Below are 22,111 nucleotides of genomic sequence, written 5' to 3'. Positions count from 1 at the left end.
GCTACATTAAAAAAAAATTATATAACCATTAACTCAGAATAGAGATCTTACAGGTTATTTTTCTTTCTGTGACTTAACTGTTTATCCTTACAAACTGAAGCCTAAGACTAACTTTTAAGAGCTGCAAAAGGTCAAAAGCAAAATCTGCTAGAGTTGTATGAAATAAGTGCTGTAAAGAGATGAAATGTATTTGCCTTTGTTGACACATTTACTGGAGGATTTTAGAAGATTTCAGAACCATTCATGACATTAATACATAATATCTGATAGTAGTGTTACACTTTTAAAAAATAATAGTACGTTTTCCTTTAGGGAAGGTTAAAAGTATTTGTTTACTGGATTACAATCAATAACATCAGATCTTCAAAAGTATATAGTGCAAATGTAAGAGCCTTGTTCTTTCTGTTCGAGGTTTTCAAATTCATAAATTCAATGACTTACAAAAAGCACTTAAGCCTAATGTCTGCATTATTTAAAATGGCCTCAAGCCTCAATTAGTCAACAGTTTACTTTTTTACCATAGTGAGGAGGAGATATGCCTAAAAGGCACACATTTGGTTGCTATTTAGTAGAAAAGATGGGAGCACTAAAAATAAGCATCTAGTCTTTTAAAATCCCATATGTGCTACATCAAACACTGCTTCCCTAGTTGTGGCAAGCGTCCAAGGTAGCTGAAAATGATGTGTGTATGTGAAGGGAGAGGGATGTTACTGATTAGCTTTTATTAAACAAAAAAATCTTCTATAGTCCCTACTATAGGAGAACCTCTGAGCTCTGCAAGGTTCAGTGCAAATGTATATATTTGAAACTAAGCAAACACTGTCCTTTACTATGCATCCCTCCTTCTGTTTCTCACTACATAGAACCAATTGGTTAGCACTTACAAAGGCACAAAGTAGCTGCAGTAGCTCCACAAGATTTCTTATCTGCACAGTTCCTTGAGAGTATAGCTTTCTACAGGAGTAGATTAGAAATTCTGTTTTGATATAGTTTGGTTCTGTCCAATGATTGGTATTTACAGTGTGATAACAAACAAATAGTAGCACTGGAAAAAAATCTTTGTCCTATACAGTGTAATCACAGGTAGAAGATAAGCTTAAAATGATTATATCATAAGGACATTCCTACTCATACCTGCTATTCTGTTTTAGCAGAGCCAATTGCACTGTGTGGAGACGTGTGGAGATCAAATAGAAGCACAGTACTATCTTAGCTTTAACAGTTTCAGGAGTTGTATATACTACTTCAATTGGACAAAAAAAATTACTCTAACCTGGCAAATGGAATTGGGATAGGCAGTGTGTGGAACATAGTGTTGAGGTGTACATGGTCATTACTGGAGTTGTGTCCTTTGAAAAAGGATTTCTATTGAAATCTTAACTGGATATTCAAACCCTACTTCTGTGTGCAAATGGAAGATTTCTTACTGCAATGTGGAGGTAAATCTTCATGTTTCCTAAACACTGAATATAATGCACTTTTATATTGAAAAGAGAAGTATTTTCCATATTAATGGAAGTTTGGGATGGGGGAAGAAAAAAGAGAAAAAGATTATGCATGAACATGAAGACCATGGAGTGGAAGAGCTAGCACTGCCATGTTTAATCATACATTGCTAGCCTAAACTGTAATGCCAAAACTAGGTTCAGAATAGAATTACCAGCTCTCAGTTTGGAGAGATGTGTGGGTTTTCATCTCATTGAAAACTGTCTCTAAATACAGTTAGTTCTGCTGCCTTTAATTGTAAGTTCTTACTGTACTATACTTTCAAGAGCAAAGAGCAGACCCTGGGATGCCATTTAAAGCACTACTCTTTCCAGATTTGGTTATAGTGCTCACTTGTCAGTTCTGATGTATTCAGAAAATACTCATCACAAAAATTCTGCATGATTAAGAGCAAGGCAGAGGGTCACATATTCATTGTGCCTTTTCACCATCTTAAGTTATTAAACATCAGTAAATTAGGAAATTCAGTATCATTTTTTAAAGACCTCTTCTGTGTCTCCTTTTTGCAAGGAAGTGATATATTCAAGTTAAACGTACAGTTGCCTGTGGGCAGGAAAGGATTTATATAGACACACTTGAAAGTACATCTGCCATGCAAAGAGACACAGGAGCAGCTGGACTTCATCAGACAGCATGTACCATCTGTACTTCAGAGATGTGCATCAGCTGAGGTCCAGCTGCAACTCTTTACACCTTCAGCTCCATGTTTTTGTTTTCTTAGACTGTTTGTATATGCTCCACAACATAGATCTCACCAAGTGGGAACAAGTTTTGACAAGATGGAAAAAGATAAAGCACCTGGTAAAAATAGCACGCTGTGCATTAACGCAAAATTTTGTGTCCAGTTACATCACGTCAGTGGAACCTGTCAGCAACCTGAGTGCCTGCAAGAGGTACAGAGCTGGCTAAGTAGAGCATTGTTGAATTTGGTTCTTATTGCATATATGGCAGCAGGGAGAGCAATCATTCCAACTCCTTGTTGTGATATTCTGCAACAGTATATAAGCTATATCCTGTACTCTAGCTGGGTTCATGTACTTTTGGACTATATTTCCACACAGAGCTATCAGGAAAAAAGGACAGAAGGAACATAAAGAGAAATTAAGGATGGGGAGTTGAAGCAGTGATAATAACAGTACTACCAAATGAACTAGTAAATCAAACGTATACCATGGAGACTTGTTACCAGAGGTGGTGTATTAGTCTGCATACTTGAATTAGAATACTGGAAGCACACAGAGAACAGTTCTGCTGCTGTTTGTAAAGAAAAGTTCAATTATAGCTTTCCCAGGCAGTGCCACATGCTTGAAGCAAGCTAATTTTAACATTTGATCATCGTTCCTCTTGTGCATCTGAAAAGTCACCCTTTAACTTTCATCATGGCTTTAATCTCCCTATCCCCTCTTTACAAAACTTGTGCTTATAGGTGACATTATTTGGAGTTCCACTTTCAAGGACACCGTAAAACCACAATAAACATTTTACTTGTAGACACGTGTTACACAAGGGGAAATCACTTCCATACATGAAATTCAATGGATGATATCCTCTTAGCAGTCCAATTCACATAGAGTGACTGACCCTACTTTTCAGTCACCATCTGAGCCTTTAAATTTGTAATGTAGAATTAGTCCAAAAGCATTTCCTGCTACTGGATTTGCCTTATCATTATTTGATTACTTCCCTTCCTAAATTTGACACCACAGATCTCGACAAGGGATCACAACAAGGTCTAAACTGTCACAACAACCGTTTAAACTGTCCGTGCCTAGGTGGTCTGAATGGATATGTATTCGTGTCTGTAGAGGCAAGATACTAAAATGCCTTATTCCTTTGCCTAAATTGCTGTGCTTTCACAACCCGTTCCCCTTTTTACATCTTCTTTTTTTTTTTTTTTTTTTTTAAAGGGGAGAAGTGTTGTGGGGGAGGGGGGAAGAGACAAAACAGTCCAACATTTTCCTATCAAGCTAACTCACCTCAGCACAGGAAGCTGTTGATGCCTTGTCTGCCTCTCTCTCGCTTTCCCCAACACACAGCACGCTCACTGATGAAAGGACGACTGAGACTGTGCTCACAAAAGCAGGCTGAGCAAGAAACAGAAAATCATTAGCATCAGCTTGAAAGCATTCATTATTTACTTGCACTTCTGTGCTTGTGAGTTTTAGCCAGATCACAGTAAGGATTTTGTGAGTTGCTTTGCAAGGTAAAGGCCAAATAACACTTATTTCAAAGAGGAAAGAAGCTAATTAAAATGCTGTATAAATAAAAATCAATTAGATTTTTATGTATTTTAAAAAATTAAAAGCCTCCTGGCTGTTGTGTAGAAAATCCAATGATTTCCAATGAATGACAGATGTTGTATTTTGCATTTTTTAAGCCATTTTGTTCCTAAACCACAAAGATCCATACTCATCCTTCTCTTTGCACATGTATCTTTCTGGTTGGTTGTGTGGATGGATTAACTGTGACAAGCAATGACGTCAGGAAGGACTGGATGCAGCCTGGCTGTGTGATGAATCCTACCCTTATTGCTGGGCTTACTCATTCACACTATAGCATGAGTGGATTATGCGTAATGTGGACCCAGCAAGGACTGAAGTCTTCAACATTGTTCTTTTGTGCAGGAGCTGTGCCATAATTGTGAATTATGGAGATTCTCAGTACTTGCTTTCACAAATGATATAGCTGAGAAGCAAATGCAGAGAGGTATTAATGTGAATAAATGAACCTGGAAGGAATAAAATAAGACAATTCTTTAGTGCAGCTGCAGTGTTCTTTGGCCTTGCAACTTTGAAAAAGGCTCTGAATGAGGCTTTTCATCTGCAAAGTATATGTTAAAAGCACAGGCTGTTTTTTGCCTGCCAAGATCTGGGAAGGAAGAATTGGTGTTCACGAACCTGCCAAAGTTGAAGTGAAGGTAGTCCTTTTAGGATACCAGGATTTCCTGGAAGGGAGGCGATTTAACATACCAATTATTATCAATAGGAAGCAAATGCAACTGCAGCAAGAATATGGTAGCTCTGGTGTGAGTGGCTACTCTGTTGTCAGCTTCCATTGACTTAGAAGGGGGAAGTGTTTATTAATAGTGCAGCAGTGTGCTGATTTCATAGTTATTCATTAATGATCTTGTGCTTAAACCTGAAGTACCAATCTGGTAGGGTTTTTTTAGTTGGCATTGAGGAAACCTGGTGCAGTAACTGCTGAGAAGGCAGCCTCTGGAAAGTGAATGCTAATGCGGGGTCTTTGACCTTTCATGTGCTCTAAGGTACCATTTCCATAATGCTTACAGTTCCTTAGGACCTGCTTCTAAGGTCTGGAGATTTTTTTAAGTACTCAGCAGAACAAGAAGCTTACGTAGACAGTTGGTGGTTTCGAAGCAAACAAGCTCTTTTTAACAGCCTGAACTTTAAACTGACTTCTTTTCATTCCTCATAGCTGCAAAATTAAGTAAAAAACAAGGAGGCAGGATCCTTTTGTGTTGTAAGAGGGACTTGGAGGGCAACAAGTTGCCCTTTTTGAAAAGATAAACTTGCTGACATTTCGTATCCAGAGCATTTTGACCTTCATCTTGATGCTGTGCTCCCAGCTTATGTGCTTTGCTGTCACTTTAGCAGCCTGTTTTCCTGGCTACAGAAATACGACAGTTACTTCTGAAGACAGTTTCTTCGGAAGGGCCTGGTAGCAGCAAGAGTTTGAACTGGCATAGGTTATCAGTGTTTGCACCTACATCCTTCCAGTGAAGATCTCAGCATTGGACACTGAGCTCCTCTCCAGGCTACATGGGTACTTCCAACTCTTCTGGAGTTGTGATCCCTAGAAATGGTGTCATGGACTCTAGAAAGGCAGTAAGCAGTTCCTTGGGAATCAATACAAAGGATGCTTTTAATAGTGCTCACCTACTGTAGCATTGGATTACTCTTGAGTTACACCTGTGAGAGGGAATTTCATTATCATGCACATTTACACTCACCAGAATGACAGTGACTGTGTTACCATTGATCTGCATCCTGGCACTGTGGCCAGTGGAGCATGGGAGTGCAGGAAACCAGGTTCCAAGTTACATCCAAAAATGGTCTGGTGCAGCAGCTAAATATTTCTATCAAATTAATAGTGATATGTAGCACGATCATTATCTCAGCAGACACAGTAGCTAAGGTAGTGTTTTAGACTGCCCTTTCACTTCTCTCTCTAAGACTGTACCACAGAAAACAATGCATGGAGGAGGGTCTTTTTTAGGTGACTTCCTCATGGGACACACCTTTCAAGTCTAATGTGGGACAGTACCGTGCTGAAAAATTTTGTTTACTGCTAAGGTGTAATTTGCACCTCCATTCTACCAGTACTTTGTGTCAGTTTTCTGTCAAATTTCTTGGCTACATTTGCCACTAGGCAAGCAATCTTTCCCAGCAGAAGTACTCAGTGAGGATGCAAGCAGGCTCTGCTGCCTCAGGAGTGGTTTTAGCCAGTCACTCTGGCCAGTGTACCACGAGAGAGGCTGTTCTCAGACATTGGTGAAAGCAAACCAGGTTGTATTACCTTCTGATGTGTGTGATAGCTATGCTCACCAGAAATGCAAAGGAGAGTTGCACCTGTGCAACCTGAACTAGGTGAACCTGCTTTAGCAGGGGGATCGGACTAGATTATCCCTAAAGATCCCTTCCAACCCCTACCATTCTGTGCGATTCTTTGTGTGATTCTGTCAGGCTGAGAAAGGCATTACTCCAGTATATAGGTATTTCCCAGTAATATCAATCTGAGGCCAGACAAACCTATCTGCAAAAGAGTAGGTCTGTTGATGGTTACCCTACATGTCACCTTTGAGTTCCTACATGGGCTATGACCTGTTGACAGGAGGCAGCCACAAGGCTTCCTATCCCAGGAAATTTTGTTCAGTACATTACAATAAAGTTTGATAAAGTTTGCTTGACGTGTTATCAGAGATTCAATACTTGACTGACGATTACCTGGAATGGAAACACTCCCTGCCTGTGTTTTTCTTGCTCTCTTCTTTGTAGATAAGATATTTGGTCCAATGTCTGTGTGCACTTGCTTTCCGGGGTATGTAACTGGATTCTGGATGGGATCAGCCCAGGGCAGAGTGGAATCTGTAGATGCTGGGCACAGAAGAGGAGCTGTAGCTGTAGGCTATGGTACAGTATCCACAGCTGTGCTAACTGGAACAGATCTGTCTGTGATGCAGGTGTTGACAACTAAAGCCAGCTTACCCTTGCCCTTCCAAGAGATTTAAGTTCAAGAGTAGGAATAGACTGCAAGTGGCATGGATAAGAATTCCAACATGATTATCTTAAAATACATTAGCAAACTATCCAGTAGCTTCCAGTGCACCTGAAAAGAATTTCCCTCCATACTAGAAAAATCTTACTCCAGTAAAGGCTGACAGTGGAAAGCCATTAACATGGGCCTGGAAACTTTGATTCAGCAAAGGTTGGCCCATGAAGCAAACGTTTCCAAGGAAAAGAGCAATGAGATTTTGTGACAACCAACAGACTCTCTTCCACACTCCATTGCTCTTCATGTTAACAGCATGGTTGTTGCTCTCAAGAGGCAGCATGTACAAATGTGTCTGGAACTAAGACTGTGACACGTCACCAGCCAGCAGCAGTCTCTGGTGTATAGCAGCCTCAGGCCTGGGTATTATAAGGGGATTGGTGCCAAGTTATCACTAATTGTGCTTCAGTGTAGTTGCTTGTTACGATTGAAGATGAGAAAGTCCTTATCTAGCAAGTGTCCCAGAAAAAGCCCAGTTGAGGAATGTTTGAAAGCCAGGCATAGGCACAGACAGTGGTCACAGCTCCACATCAGAAATACCTGACAGCGAATGATGAGCAATCCCAGTCTTGGCAAGCAATCAAATCAAATGCCTTTTGCATGTTCATAGTTGAGGACAGTGATGTCTAGAAAGTGTGGCTTAAGGGCAGAGAAATTTGAAGAGGAACAGGCAAAAGGTAGAAAACTGTAAAACTCTCTGAGCTTGCTACCGAGGACTTGATCATAGGTATGCAATGTGGCACCAACAGGTCCTAGGTCAGATGTACGAAACTGTTTTGAACAGCTTTGACAATGTCATGGAATCATAGAATCATAGAATGGTAGGGGTTGGAAGGGATCCTTAGGGATCGTCTAATCCAACCCTCCTGCTAAAGCAGAGTCACCCAGATCAGGAATGCGTCCAGACAGGTCTTGAAGACCTCTCAAGGAAGGAGACTCCACAACCTCCCTGGCAGCCTGTGCCAGTGCTTCCTCACCCTCCCTATAAAGTAGTTTTTTCTTATGTTTAAATGGAACTTTTTGTGTTCCAGCTTCATCCCATTACCCCTTGTCCTCTTGCTAGATACAACAGAAAAAAGGGATGCCCCAACCTCCTGACACCCACCCTTTACATATAAATATTAATGAAATCCCCCCTCGGTCTCCTCTCAACTAAACAGCCCCAGTTCCTGCAGCCTTTCCTCATAAGGAAGATGCTCCAGTCCCCTTATCATCTTGGTGGCCTTGTGCTGTCTGTCCCTCTTGAACTGGGGAGCCCAGAACTGGACACAGCACTCCAGATGAAGCCTCACCAGGGCAGAGTAGAGGGGGAGCAGAACCTCACTTGAGTGAATTTGTCCTGGGTCGGGAATTTACCTTGTCATGTGCCTGTAACAGTTTTGATCTGGTCTTCAGTTATATTTATAGCATTCCTGGTATCAGCCTGACAGTTGAACTAATCTTCCTCATGCAGAATGTTTGGAAATAATAACAGGTTGTGCTGTGCCTCATGTGCATCAGTGAGCGTGGCTTCCAGACACCCATGTGGCATGCAACCATGCAATCCAAATTCTAGTCATCCCATATTGGTAATGAAAAAAACCATCAATTTCAGAAAAGTAGCAGCAACCCTGTCACTCAAGCAGTCATTTCATTAATTCGAGCATACTAGCTAATCAATTTTCAAGCATTGGCAAGATTCTTATAACATGACAGATCAGCCAAAGGATGTAAGAAGTGCCTCTACACCTACACACATAAAACACAGGAACTCACTTCAGTCATGGCTGTCAATGGCATTCTGTTTTAAGTGTTTTAATTGACAGAGGACAAAAGGTGTACCGGGATCTTAAGTGTACTTGTGTCAGATAGAAGATCTTACTGAGACATATTTACACATAGTACTGTGCAGACCTTATACTGGAGTCAGGAAGACACTAGTTCCTTCGCTGTTATCTGAATGGTGTTATTAACTTTTTACAAGACAATAGAGTTAATAATTCTTATGTTTGCTAACTGTTAATGTGTGTGTAAGCAAATACTTAAATAGAACACAGGGTACAACTAGAAATAGTTAATGGATCTGAGGGACCAGAGCTACCTTTTGCAACAAAATATTTGTCTTTGAACTTTGGAATGGGACTGTCAGACTTTTTTTTTTTTAAGCTTTTTAACTTCTGCCTGAGCCAAAAAAAAAACCTCTCAAACCCAAATCCCCTAGTTCCAAGTGCACATTTTTTAGTTCAACAGTAACTTCTAAAATGCTCTTATGCATTCTAAAGTAAATAAATATCTTTCTGCTATTTGGTTCTTTTACAGGTATACCATTTGACTCTGACAGGAACCACAAGCCCATCAGTGGCTGCAGACATGACAATTACTGTCGTGGTGGTAGGACATACTTTAAAAGAGAAAATCCAGTTTCAGGTGTTTGGTAAAAGAGTGTGACTATGCTAGGGCTAAGATTGTGTGCTTGTTTACATTACAGGTGGAGCTGGTACAATGGATATGGCTTATGTTACGTTTATTCTGCCTGTCCTGTTTTCCACTTCTAGATCATACTCAGAGTTGCTGATAGCACTCTGTCCTCTTCAGGGTGCACGATTCACTTCTTTATTCACTAGGCAATTCTGTCAGCCCTTCTTAATTCTCTGAGAACACTGGGATTGCTATTACAGGTTCTTCACTGAAGAGGCAAGGTACTTAAGAAAGAGTAGGCAAGAGCAGGGGCAGGGCTCAGTCTTCATGGTACCAGAGAAATTAGATGTAGCACTCTGGCAAGGCTGGAGAAATCAGTTTTGAGAGGCACTGGGAAGACCCTGATCAGCCCTCCTATGGCTAGCTCAAGGGTGCTCACAAGCCTTTTGCTGAGGACATACTGAGGTCAGAATTTGGGCACCAGGCCATGGCTGTAGCTTGGACCAAATACCAGAATATTGTCAACAGAAATACTTGGCACTTCGTACTGGCAAAACTTCTCCTGTTCTGTCAGATTTCAGTTAAATCAAGCCACAAGTTCAGAAGTTGTGGAAAACCATACATTGGCCCACATAATATATTTGTTTTCACTGGATACCCGGCAAGAAAAGCCTTTCAGGAGTTTAAAGCATGTCTTCAAATATATAATAAATAATTGCAAATGCCAGTGTTCATCCCCTGGGTAGATGAAGTGTTCCTTGCAGGCTCATGCCCAGATTTTTAACACTTGTGCCCATGCAAGATTGACTGACACAAAATGATGCATCATGACTGTCATTGGGGTTAAACAGGTAAGTTAGTAAGCAATTAAGTACCACCCAGCTGCTTGCTCACACCTCCCTAAGTGGGACGTGAAAGAGAATAGGAAGAATAAATGTAATAAAACTCATGGGTTGAGACCAAGAGTTTAACGGGTGATGTAAAAGCCATTCATGCAAGCAAAGCCAACCAAGGAGTTAATTCACTGCTTCTCATGGGTGGGCAGGCAGGTGTTCAGCCATCCCCAGGAAAGCCAGGCTCCATCACGTGTAACAGTGACTTGGGGAAGACAAACACCAACACTCTGAATGTTCTCCCCTCCCATATTCCCTCAGCTTTTGTTGATGAGTATGACGTTGTATAGTCATACTTTGGTCAGTCAGGGTCAGCTATCCCAGCTGTGTCCCCTCACAACTTCTTGTGCACCCCCAGCCTACTTGCAAGTGGATGTGTGAGAATCAGAAAAAACCTTGGTGTTGCTCAGCAGTAATGAAAGTGTCTCTGTATTATCAACACAGTTTTGAGCAGAAATCCAAAGCATAGGTTCACTCTAGATACTACAAAGAAAATTAACTCTATCCCAGCGAAAAACAGCACAATACAGGTTTAAATCTTTGAACACGTGTTCAAAACTGCATAAAAGGATAGCAGCTTGAGATCCTTAAAGTACAGGAGGAAGAGTAAGCAAATGCTATCAGTGAAGCAAAAATTACAGATATTCTGTGCATAAATTCAGCATTCTTTGGAAGATATAAAGTTATTTCTCAGCTGGTCCTGAACCTCTAAGAAGCACTATTTAAAAAGCTATATTATATTAAGAGAACATTAAGAAAGACTGCATATGAGACAAGATGGAAAGTAGCTGATCTAGCAGTAGGTAATTGAATAGAAATTGAAAAGACAGCTTAACCAAAAATGCTTAGGTAAATTTACCTTCAACAAAGAGTTTAAAACCTTAATACTGTGTTAAAAACTCAAAATCCTGCAAGCAAGTTTATTATATTGCTTCTGTTGCTGCTAATAGACTAGGAAAGGGCATGGATTGGACAGGAAGCTCGACTTGTTGACAGTAAACATCCATTACTTTACAGGAAGGAAGTTCCGAGAACCCTAGTTATGTGAAAAATTTTGAGAGGCAAAAGAAGGCAGCCTTCTCACCCATTGTCTGCAACCAAGTGCCACCTTTGCTTTAAAATTTACATTTTTACTTTTTATTACCTGTGTACTTCAGGGTGATGAATGGGAAACTTCACTGCAATTTTACTGCCTTGGATAACCTTATGGATTGCCTGTGGAAAAATAAGCTAATTCCAGGTAAGGGCAGCTGCCTACCTCCACAGCTTGCTACATCTGTTTGCCCATATTGTGCAATTATCACAGACTTCTTAGAGAGCTTTGTCAAAACTGATTTTCATAAAAATGGATTCTTTTCCTACTTGGCTTTACTTCATATCCATATAAACACAGACAGTGTGAGCAAAACAATATTGCACCAAGACAATACAAAAGGGGTTTTTACATTGCTTTCAACAACAGTTTCAAATGTATCAATTGGGAAGTAAATTCTCTTGAAGAAGAGAAAGCTTCATACCTATTAAGATGTACCTAAAAGGACCAGAGAAGCAGAAACTCAAAGTATAGCTTCCTTTGGATTTCTGCATACATCTACCATGTAAGGTTCCTGCTGAATTTGTGATGGTAAGTATTAATAGATTACTGTAGTCTTTGGCAAGTGACAAATGTGAGTAACCTCAAATCTGAAATATTCCTGGTGGGGACACGTAGAAACAGGAAGGAAAAGCCATTTAAATGATGCTTCTTCATTTAAAGTTTGTTTCACAAAAGGCAATAACTCCCCCTTTAATTGGAAGGAGTTAGCATTCACAAAGAAAAGGAGACCTTTTGGTTTTTTTTTTTAGGATTTGAATTGATGGGAAATCCATCAGCATATTTTTTTAATTTTGAAGATAAAGAACAAGTAGTAAGATGGAGAAACTTAATTGCACTTCTGGCCAGCAGATACATAGGTAAGTTAAGAAAAAAAACCCACCTCAAAACATAAGGAAAAAAAAAAGACTTGATATTTATTCTGTTGTAATCCCTTCCAACTGCCTCAGAAAGCTCAGTGTACTGTGATCAATTTCAAGACCCTGAACATAGGAGTCTTTTTCCCAGAACAGGAAAAACCCATGCCCAAACAGTGGGGTAATACCCCTTTTTTTGCTGATTCATGACCAATATCCTAAATGAGTAGTGTGTTCTTGGTAGCATATTTGACCTGCCTCTTAGTTCTGACTTTTAACTCAGTCATGTTGTTGTGATTATAAACCACAAGCTTGCACTGGGGCACGATAACATCAATATTTCCCACACATCAGCCTCAAGTAACTCTAGTAGAGACAGAAGGCCTCAACCTGAATTAAGGCTAGGTGAGTGCCCTTCATTGCCTTCAAGCTGCAGTTCACATTGCCTCCCACTCACCTTTTATCTTTTTCAAATACTGCTTCATTTCATTGGAAATGAGAGGTCATTTTGAAACTACCAAAATTGTATTTCCCTCATTATTAAAAATAGGTGATATTTACACCCTGTTATAGCTCTGAGTTCTGAACCTTGCCTGTAGCCCTAATTGATAGGATTGTGTGAATGTGCAGCTCACTAATAAATGAGGTTTATCCTACAGATAGGTATGGATTGGAGCATGTTGCTAAATGGAATTTTGAAACATGGAATGAACCAGACCATCATGACTTTGACAATGTGTCTATGACAGTGAAAGGTAAGTGTGTGTTGGAGCACTTGACAAGTGTAGTGAATTGAGACGTGTGGGGTAGGTGGAGGGGTGGCTATTAGAGAGGAGGAATACTGGTAAAGAAATAAGGTAGATAGGACAGATAAGAAATGTGAAAGCTGTACCTTGTCTGTTTTGCAAAGGTGATGTTACTGACTACACTTTGTTCCCTGCCTGGATATCAGTATAAATAGAGGGACAGGAGGACAGGGAAATCAGAAGAGATTTACACTAAGAAAGCACAGTTCATTATTTGAATATAAAGTAAGATTACTAGGGGTGGAAAAGGGGTGAAGTAAATGAAAAATGTTTACTGGCAGATGTGTGTTTTGGGAACCTGTCCTCACAAGACCTTTGGAAGGACCTGGTGAATGCATATGAGGTTTTGATGTTTTCTGTCAGTGCTTAGGAAAGACTAGACCTATTTTGTGAGATCCTGCTCATAAATGCAATGACAGAGCTAGAGCATCTCCCTATAGTTTTAGGCCAAGATTCTGTTTTTAGTTATCATCTTTGATACATATATCTACTTGGACTTCAGGGTTTCTCAACTATTATGATGCTTGCTCAGAAGGATTAAGAGCAGCAAGTCCTCTACTAAAATTTGGAGGGCCTGGGGATTCCTTCCACCCCTTACCCAGGTCACCCATATGCTGGAGTCTTCTGTGTCATTGCTACAATGGAACCAACTTCTTCACAGGGGAGACTGGTGTAAGGCTGGACTACATCTCTCTCCATAAGAAGGTGAGGCCAAGATTTCCTCTTAAGGGTATTTTTTTAATCAGTTCAAGTTTCATTTTATTCTGATTGAGAAAGCTAATTTCCAGATATATAGTCCAGTCTATAGCAGGAAGCATGGCTACCTATTCTAGTGAAACTTTGGAGATGTACAGTTGCAAGTCTTCACCTCAAAGTGAATTTGCATTTTCCCTGTTCCCAGGGCAAGCAACCTCTTTTCCATTTTATACTCCAGGAGGAGCTTGTGCGAACAGCACATACTGTAATGAATTAGGTAAAAATACTGTTACTGTCTGGCCCACAGCTTCTCAGGGACTTCAGTAACATATTTTCAGAATATAGTTGTGTCTGCATGTTATATTTGTGTGTTTACTGTTTACTCACTGACACCTAGCATATATGAAATGTTGTTGCAGGGAGGTGGAAGTTCTCTCTCCATCTTGCAACAAGAAGTAGAAGCTGTTGAAGAAATTCAGAAGCTCTTTCCAACTTTTGCAACTGTTGCGATATACAATGATGAAGCAGATCCAATGGTTGGATGGTCCATTCCACTACTGTGGCGAGCTGATGTGACCTATGCAGCTATGGTTGTAAAGGTAATTCAGTTCATTGACAGTCTTGTCACAGTAGCATCTCCTGATGCATAAATTCAGTTGTAAAAGTAGACTTACAAACTTTAAGGAACTACTTACAATTGCAGATCCAACAAAAGGCGAGCTCCCTATTGATATAGCTGCAATTTCCCTGAATAATCTGTTTTCAGAAGTTTTGTTTATTTTGTATTAGTTTTCTCCATCTTCCTTCAGAAAAAATTAAGTGAGAACTAGCCTTCCACGTGTTGGAGAATGTCAGATATCGTATACCATTCCCCAGTTAGACCCATTGAAGAAGACTATACCCACTATATTGCCTCTCCACTACTTCTATCATCTCACTACTGATAGCTATCACCTCACTTATATGAGCCGTTATTTCTCAGCTCCTTCAAGTTTATCTCATCAAGAGACATCAGAGGAAATTAAGAAGTCCCTTGAGCTACCAGCATAAGCCCATTCTTTGGTTTTGGATAATGACTGTACATGTGGTCTTACTAATTACTGCTGGTAATTACTGCAGTTGATCAGAAAAGGAGAAGAGAATGCTCTATCCCCAGAACAAGCTCAGCTCTTGCCCCTGTGTAACAGTAGTTCCCTCTGCAGGCCTATTGCTTTGTGGGCCACTAACTTATACAGCATCCAGAATCCAAGCACACCTGTCTAAAGTAGAAAACTAAACATGTAAGGATGTATCTCAACCAGAAACAAGTTATGTCTTCTCAACTATTCCTGTGGAGGCAAAGGCACCCAGCTCATTTAGGCTCTGTACAGAAGCAGTCTTCTCCAAAGCAACAGGTCACTGGCTGCATTGCAGGGAGTTTGTGAGAGCAAACAACAGGGTTTTTAATGACACAGGATATGAGGGGAGAAAAAAAAAACCACATTCAACACAGGAGCTGGACCCCCATGTTCTTTTAGGGATGCAAATTATGACACCTATTGTGAGCCTTCTAAAGCTCTGTTTGATTCTGATACTTGGGTGCAATTGGATAAACGGAGTGCTTGAAAGCTCTGACATTTTGCAGGAGAGCAGCACAGCAACCAGTGAAATACTGGGAGAACCAATTCCATGTTACCACCAAGTGGGTAAAATGACTTACTGAGGAACAGAATCCAGCTCCCATACAGCCGTGTAATGGGTACAAGGGAATTCCAGTTTTGGAGAGATGTTTAGTTTTAATGCAGATGGTAAATCAAGATTACTACTTTAAAATTCAAAATGGAGTAACATCATTTATAGTGCAGTACCCAGAAAAATAGATTCATAATTTATGCAGAATACTACTAATAGTTATTTCAGAGACTTTTTACTGCAAAACTTCAAATTTTCCAGTCATTAATCTGTTACCTAAAGAATAGTTTCTCCAGGAGTTGTGAGGAGCGACTTAGAACTTTTCTACATGTTAGAGTGACAACTCTTTGCAATATTCTGTAAAGATTTTTCAAATATACAGAGATTGTGTATTTGTTGGATTTTCTCCAGTGTGAAGTATAGTGGTTTAGGCCCATCAGGGAACAAAAGACCACAGTTACCCTCAAGTACCAAAGATTGCCAAAGGGCAGGGAGAGCTTAACTGCCACTTAAGGTCCAGGACAAAACAGACCAGGCTACTCAGCTTGGGGAAGAAAACAGAACATAATTTAATGCAACACCAACTAAAGCATAACCATAAAACCCCAAAATATAACCAAAATAAAACAAGACAGAGTGGTTCAATGATGAAGAGTCCAACCAGCCCTTTAAGACCATCTTCACCCCACCCCTCCCCTGATCCATGCTCAGAGTTCTGATCCTGGCGTCTTTACCTTCTCCTCCCCTTGAATGGCCCAGGGAGGCAGGGAGTGAGGGTTTCAGTCAGTCTGTTCCTGGTAGCTTTTGCCGTTTGCCTCTCCTCAGGGCAAGTGGGCTCTGCACCATTCCTCCCTGCAAGTCCGTGGGGTACCTCACACACACGGCAGCCCTGCACGGGCTGCTCCGATGTGCATTTATCCCAAAGGCTGCAGCTCCTCTCTGCCTCTCGTATGGGGCTGCTCTGCGGCGTGCAGGCTCTCCAGCACGGCCTGGGCCATGGCCGCCTCCCTACACAGTCCCTCGCCGATCCGGATGCACTCACACGGAGCTGCTGGTGGCTCTCAGTCCTGCCATTGCCCTGCATGGGTTGTAGGGATACAGCCTGCATTCTCGCCACGGCTTTCAGAGTGGTCTGATGTCTGGTGCTCCTTCCTTCCTCCTCTGACTGTGAGGTCCATGTGGTCACCTCCATCTTGTACTGCTCTTCCACCTTCCCAAGCACTTCAAATTCCCATCCCTAAATAGTGATCACAGAGGCGCCACATTGGCCCAGCCGGGCCGGAAGTGGGTGTGAACCCAGGAGCCGGGGGAGAGTCTAAAAACTTTACCAGGTCTTCACTGTAACCCGCTCCCCCTGTTACCAAGCAAAACCAGCTTCTTGCTAAACCCTGACAAGTTCTGTCTTCTCTATAACTTTGCAGGTAATCATCCAGCATCAAAACCTGCTGATTTCCAAAGCTAATAACACCATCAACTACACACTGCTGAGTAATGACAATGCCTTCTTGAGCTACTATCCCCACTACTTCACACAGCGCACTCTGATAGCACGTTTTCAGATGAACAATACAAAGCCACCTCATGTCCAGATGGTGCGGAAACCAGTGCTGACTGTCATGGGCCTGCTGGCACTGCTAGGTATGGTAACCACTGGTTAAAGAGCACATGAGTAACTTCTACCTAGAAGCTTCCTTCCTGAGAGAGATTATTTCAGCTATTTCACCATCGATAGAAGCAGGATTTATCCTAATTTTTATTTACCAGATGTGTTAAGAAAGTGAAACCTCACTTCCTCTGAGAAATTACTCAGGAGATGTTTTTGATGATTAGTCTTCCATTTGATTTAATTTCCCGCTTTCTGTATTCCAGACGCTCCTTTTCTGGGAGATGGGTTCTTTCCTCTTTTGTCATTGTATCAGACTATGAATATCTTTTGAGAAATCCCCACAGCTATGAGGCCCATGCAGCCCACTAAAGAAAGGTCTGAAGTGACTGTTAACATGCTTGTGTGTTGCTAGCTGAACTACTAAGTGTACATGCCACTGTACAAAAGCCCAGCTGAATGCTGTACCTGGTAAAATAAGCTAGAATGTAGCTCAACCTGTAGATTTCTGTGTTTTGACCCTTCCTAGCAGTGATTCTTTCCCACTTGTCACATTTTTAAAGGAGAAAAGCAGATTTTTGCAGAAGTGAAGAGCAGTGAAGGTAAAAGCACCCAAAACGCCACAGTTGGTGTCTTGGCATCTGTGCACACCCCAAGTGAGATGCAACCCTCAGACAGCTGGCAAGCTACTATACTGATATACTCAAGTGAGGATAACAGGACTTCATCCAACATCAGTACCATCACAGTGAATGCCACCCACTTCCCCAAACTTAGAGGTAAACAAAGAATCATGTAGGCAGCTCACATAATTGATCTTTAAGAAAAAACATTTGCCAGAACACTTCTGCTGAGTTGCATTTCATTATAAAAGTGAGTTTCGTTGCCTTTCATTGCTCTCTTGGATTTTTTTGAGGTATGATGGTGCTCTCCTAGCAGAGATTGTTTCCTAATGTCTTCACTTAGACCCTGCCTTTAATGGCAGCAGAAAGTGGTACCTTTTTGGAAAACTATTAATCTGTGTCCTTAGCTGGATATTGGCAGGCAACAATTCCCTTACTGGGATGACTCCAAGACAGTCAGCATGATTACACAGTTGCTGAAGTGGTCTGACAAACCTGTGCAAAAATTAATAAGGTTTCAATTCTTATTTTAGAAGTAGTAGTTTGAAATTTAAACTTGGCAAATATAAATTGTAGAGCCTTGTAAGACTTCTAGCCTTGTGACTTTCTGGTGGAAGCCAGGCTCCAAAGTGCTGAAATGGCTTTTAAGAAGGTAGACTAGGAAGAAGACAGAGACCTTCTGCTAAATTTGTTAATCTTTAAATCCAAGTAAAGAGTTTGCTCTCTTTCATTTTTATTCTTAAAGAACTGGTGTATGTGACATATTACCTGGATAACAACCAAACCAATCCCTACCTGAAGTGGAGAGGGCTAGGAAGTCCTGACTTTCCTTCCCCAGAACAGTTCCGTCACATGAGGGATGCTGAGGTATGAACACGTATTTGCTTGAAGTGTTGTGTGTAAAGAACTTGCAAATTGGTTAACTACAACTAAATAGACAAGCAATCAGCTTAGGTAGTCAAAATTTCCTTAGCCCAGTCATGAGCATTGTGTACCTATGAAAATGCACTTGCAGTCACGCAGAGAAGTGTAGCTGTTACACAACTGATACTTCTGCCTTTGTGTTATGCAACAGACTAAATGCAAGTGACCTGATTCTTTGCAACTGGCTTACCTTTAAATAAGGAGCCAAAGTTGCTACGGTGCAAGTTCTGCCTTCCTTCTTCCTGAAACTTCAGTGAGCTTTGAGACCCTTTCTGTTTCATCTCTCCAAATATGTCATATGTTCCTGTGTATATCACAGAAGGGCCAAATTCCTCCATTAGAAGGTTGAAAGGAACCCCACTCCATAACAAAACAAACAGCTCCCTGAAGTGAAACTACTCAGTGCATATTTGGAAGATGCTTGGCATCTCTGCAGGACTTTCAGGAAGGCCTGCAGTTTCCCCTCATACTCAGCAGTTCTGAATGCACCCCAGAGAGATGTGAGAAGTAAGTCTTCTCTGAGGATTCCTCCTTACTGACAAAAGCCATGTCCAGATTCCTTACTGTATATGAGAATGTGTGAGCAGCCTCTTACTTTAGCTTCATGTCCCATAGATTCCCTCTGCATTCAGACCCTTGGGTTAAAGTAAAAGGGCCACTTTTATCCCCCTCAGGGCCCATAAACAGTGTTGCCTTCTGACTTTGACATGTGTCTATGTACTATGTCTTTTCTCAGCCACCATAAGCTACTGTTGCTAAGGCCTGGGGGATACTCTAGGGAGCCATCAAATCTTCCTTCAACAGGGCAGTAGCAAGGTTTTAGATACCCTTGGCCATCTGATGAAACCTCATCCTTGGAGACTGGCTGGGTGGCTTCATGCTGGGAAACCATAGCTGAGGCAGGCATGTGCTTTATAAAGGATCACTAGCCTGAAAGGCATCCATGAGTAGTTACTAAAAGTGACAGATTGTGTCTAAAGGGCATTTGCGATCAACCCAGTTTGTGGTGTGGACAAACCCTCTCTTTTCTTGAAGAGCTGTAAAACAGGCAAGATAGGAAATTCTCCCAACTTGAAGAACTTTGATAGCTGTAAACCACTTAATAGTACCAAATCTGCTGGAAATTTAGAGTCCCAAATTAAATACACAGCCACTTTACACTGATGTAGCAATTTGCTGTCAAGTGCTGTAATGAAAGATTATTCACAACACTTCTTTTTGGCTCCACAGGATCCAGTGACAGTAGGCCCATTGCCATTTCCTGAAGGTGGCATCCTGATGCTGAAGCAAGACTTTCCTATTCCCTCTGTCTTCCTTATCCACATTTGTGCAAGACCCAGTTCTGTTCCTAATCAAGTATGTGTTGCATTTTACTGTTAGGCTCACCAGATTAGAAACTGCTTCCTGCTTTAAGTCTTGCCAAGAAGAGCCAGACTAGCATTTGAATCTGTTATTTGTTGAAATCTTGGTAAATGCACAATTCTTCTCTCATTTGATGAGAAGGCTCTTCGAGGCATATTTCAAGATAAAGCATTTCATCGCAAGTAGTAGGTGTCATCAGTGAGATAAATGCAGATTTAGCCATGGTGAGAAAATAATAATGTGATACTGGAAAGTAATATATATACTTTTAAAATCACATCATGTGCTACCAGGCTTGACAACTCTCCAGTTAATAATTTATACTTAAAAATAAAATGGAATCGTGGCTGTGATGTATTAGAAATCTGAACTTGCTCATTCAGTCCCACCTATGATGGTAGTGCTGCCCAGAGCCTCTCTGCAAGGTTGACTGGTTGATGACATAGGCTGCAAAGCCACAGAGCCAGGAATTTTGTTTTTAACCCTGGACTGAATGGAAATAATCAAATCATTAGTAAGGGTGAATGAACACAGAAGTCTGACCTGGCTGATAGGTTTACTCAGTTTTCTTACATAGACATGTGTCTCTGGACAGGTGACCGATGTTCGTTTGATCCCTCTCACAAAGGGACAGGTTATTGTGTTGTGGGACGATGGCCATGTAAATTCAAAGTAAGTAGCTTTTAAAATAAAATGCATGTAACCACGTTACCAGCACATTGCTCTCTAAGTTGCTGACAGTCTTACAAAGTTAAATGGGTTTATAAAATTGATGACTCCTTGCTCCTTGAGAAATGCTGTAGTGTATTTATCTGACAAATTAAACTGGGATCTACACACAGTGATGACAGAGAGCAACCCTGACTCATTTGCAGTCTGAGCAAGGGAGTCTGCCTGTTGCTTAACATCATCCAACGGTATTTCTGAGGGACTTGCCTTCAGCATAGCAGACAGACAGATCCATAAGTTATATTAGCACCAGGTACCTATGTGAGATCTTGCATATTCCTGTAAGGGATGTGATCTAGAAGAGGAAACCTCCAGCTCCTTGCTCCAGCAAGCTGTACTAGACTGGAAACCCTCTGTAGCTGAACTGCCATAAGCTATCCAATGTGCATCCAGACTCCCTCAAGAAGCACTGACTCAGCTTCTTCTCAAGTCAGTCTCTCTAGACTCTTCAGCCTTGAAAACCCTGGGTTGGTTAACAGTTTGTTATATAGCAGGTCAGTCCAAGTGCTCTTCTGTGAGTTGTTGGAGCAGTGATTTTTCCTAACTCTGACAATCCATGCTGTCTGACATTTGGTAGGAATGAGTCGACTGAGTATTTTGAGGTTTTGTCCTTCTTTGTTGAAATGACCCTGAGATTAGTATTTGATTGCTCACCATTTTATTGGTTGCATTTATGGAGCTGTCTGGATTTTTTTCTAGATGTATAAAGACGTTTGAAGTGGAGTTCTCACCAGATGGACAAGTATACCAGCGGATTAATGCCAAAGACACAATATTCACCCTCTGGGTCTATAGTCCTGGTAAGGCAAGAGTGCACATATTATGTAATATGTCACATTGATAGTGCCGCTTGAAAGTGTGTGAAGCATCATACACCTGAAGATGTGTTGCATGATAGTGACGTATGCTCTTATTACAAATTAGAGCATGTCCCTTCCTTTAAGGCCATGTTCTTGGTGAAAGCTATATTCTCAAGGACAAGCAGTAATCGACAAGTAGTCATGAGGTCATTTATTGAGAGTATTGCCATTAGTAAACCAAAGTTATGCAGCTCTGGACCTGGCAAGCTCCCTAAGAGGCAAAGCAACATTTTTGTCCCTATTTGTAGCTGGTGTAGAAGCATGCAAAAATGAGAACAAAACAAATTGCTCCACATGACAGCTTGGTATTGTGCTCTTGGTAGAAGACTCATCGTAAGACAAGTCTGAGGATTGGTCTCAGTCCCACGAGTATTGGCCACACCCTTGCCTAAATTTGTACAATGCTCTTGGGGTAGGGCAGTTGGACCAAACTGCCTAGGTATCACTCATTTTGTACCACTGAGTATTGAAGTGTTAGACTGATGAAGGATATGGTGTCAGCACACAAGTTAGTTGGAGGTCATGTCCACCTTTCATGGAGAGGTTGGTTCTTTCACATTTCTCACATTTTGAGCTGCTTTAGGGTGAAGTCACAATTCTGCTTTCATCGTGGTCACCTGTCCCTGTTCCCATGCCCTTTTATGGCTTGACAATCATGAGCTATTGACATACTCCTTAAGAGAACAGGAGAGATCCTCCTGTAGGACAGTTTGTCCTGGCTGTCAGAACAACTAGCCAAGGGAAGCCTTCTTTCTTTGCTGTTTTGTAGTGTTTTGTCTTTAGCCATGTCTTGCTGCCTGAG

The 22,111-nt window shown here is 41.2% G+C and overlaps 1 protein-coding gene across 7 annotated transcripts in view; it reads left to right on the top strand.

The window, feature by feature from the left end:
• The window catches only part of IDUA (alpha-L-iduronidase), a 46,899-nt gene that overhangs the window by 22,328 nt on the left and 2,460 nt on the right, over nt 1-22,111 (top strand). For 5 of the 7 annotated variants that reach the window (XM_062019117.1, XM_010208631.2, XM_062019119.1 and 2 more), the window contains 11 exons: nt 11,243-11,325; nt 11,931-12,038; nt 12,695-12,790; nt 13,344-13,546; nt 13,957-14,136; nt 16,630-16,846; nt 17,375-17,590; nt 18,180-18,301; nt 19,589-19,714; nt 20,316-20,392; nt 21,149-21,249. In XM_062019117.1, coding sequence (XP_061875101.1) covers nt 11,243-11,325; nt 11,931-12,038; nt 12,695-12,790; nt 13,344-13,546; nt 13,957-14,136; nt 16,630-16,846; nt 17,375-17,590; nt 18,180-18,301; nt 19,589-19,714; nt 20,316-20,392; nt 21,149-21,249 — 1,529 coding nt within the window. The remainder of the gene's footprint in view (nt 1-11,242; nt 11,326-11,930; nt 12,039-12,694; nt 12,791-13,343; nt 13,547-13,956; nt 14,137-16,629; nt 16,847-17,374; nt 17,591-18,179; nt 18,302-19,588; nt 19,715-20,315; nt 20,393-21,148; nt 21,250-22,111) is intronic. The other 2 variants (XM_062019118.1, XM_062019123.1) reach the window with 2 other exon arrangements.

The sequence above is a fragment of the Colius striatus genome, chromosome Z (genome assembly GCF_028858725.1).
Source record: "Colius striatus isolate bColStr4 chromosome Z, bColStr4.1.hap1, whole genome shotgun sequence".
In the NCBI taxonomy this organism is placed as follows: Eukaryota; Metazoa; Chordata; class Aves; order Coliiformes; family Coliidae; genus Colius; species Colius striatus.
This window is presented reverse-complemented; position numbering and strand designations above follow the sequence as displayed.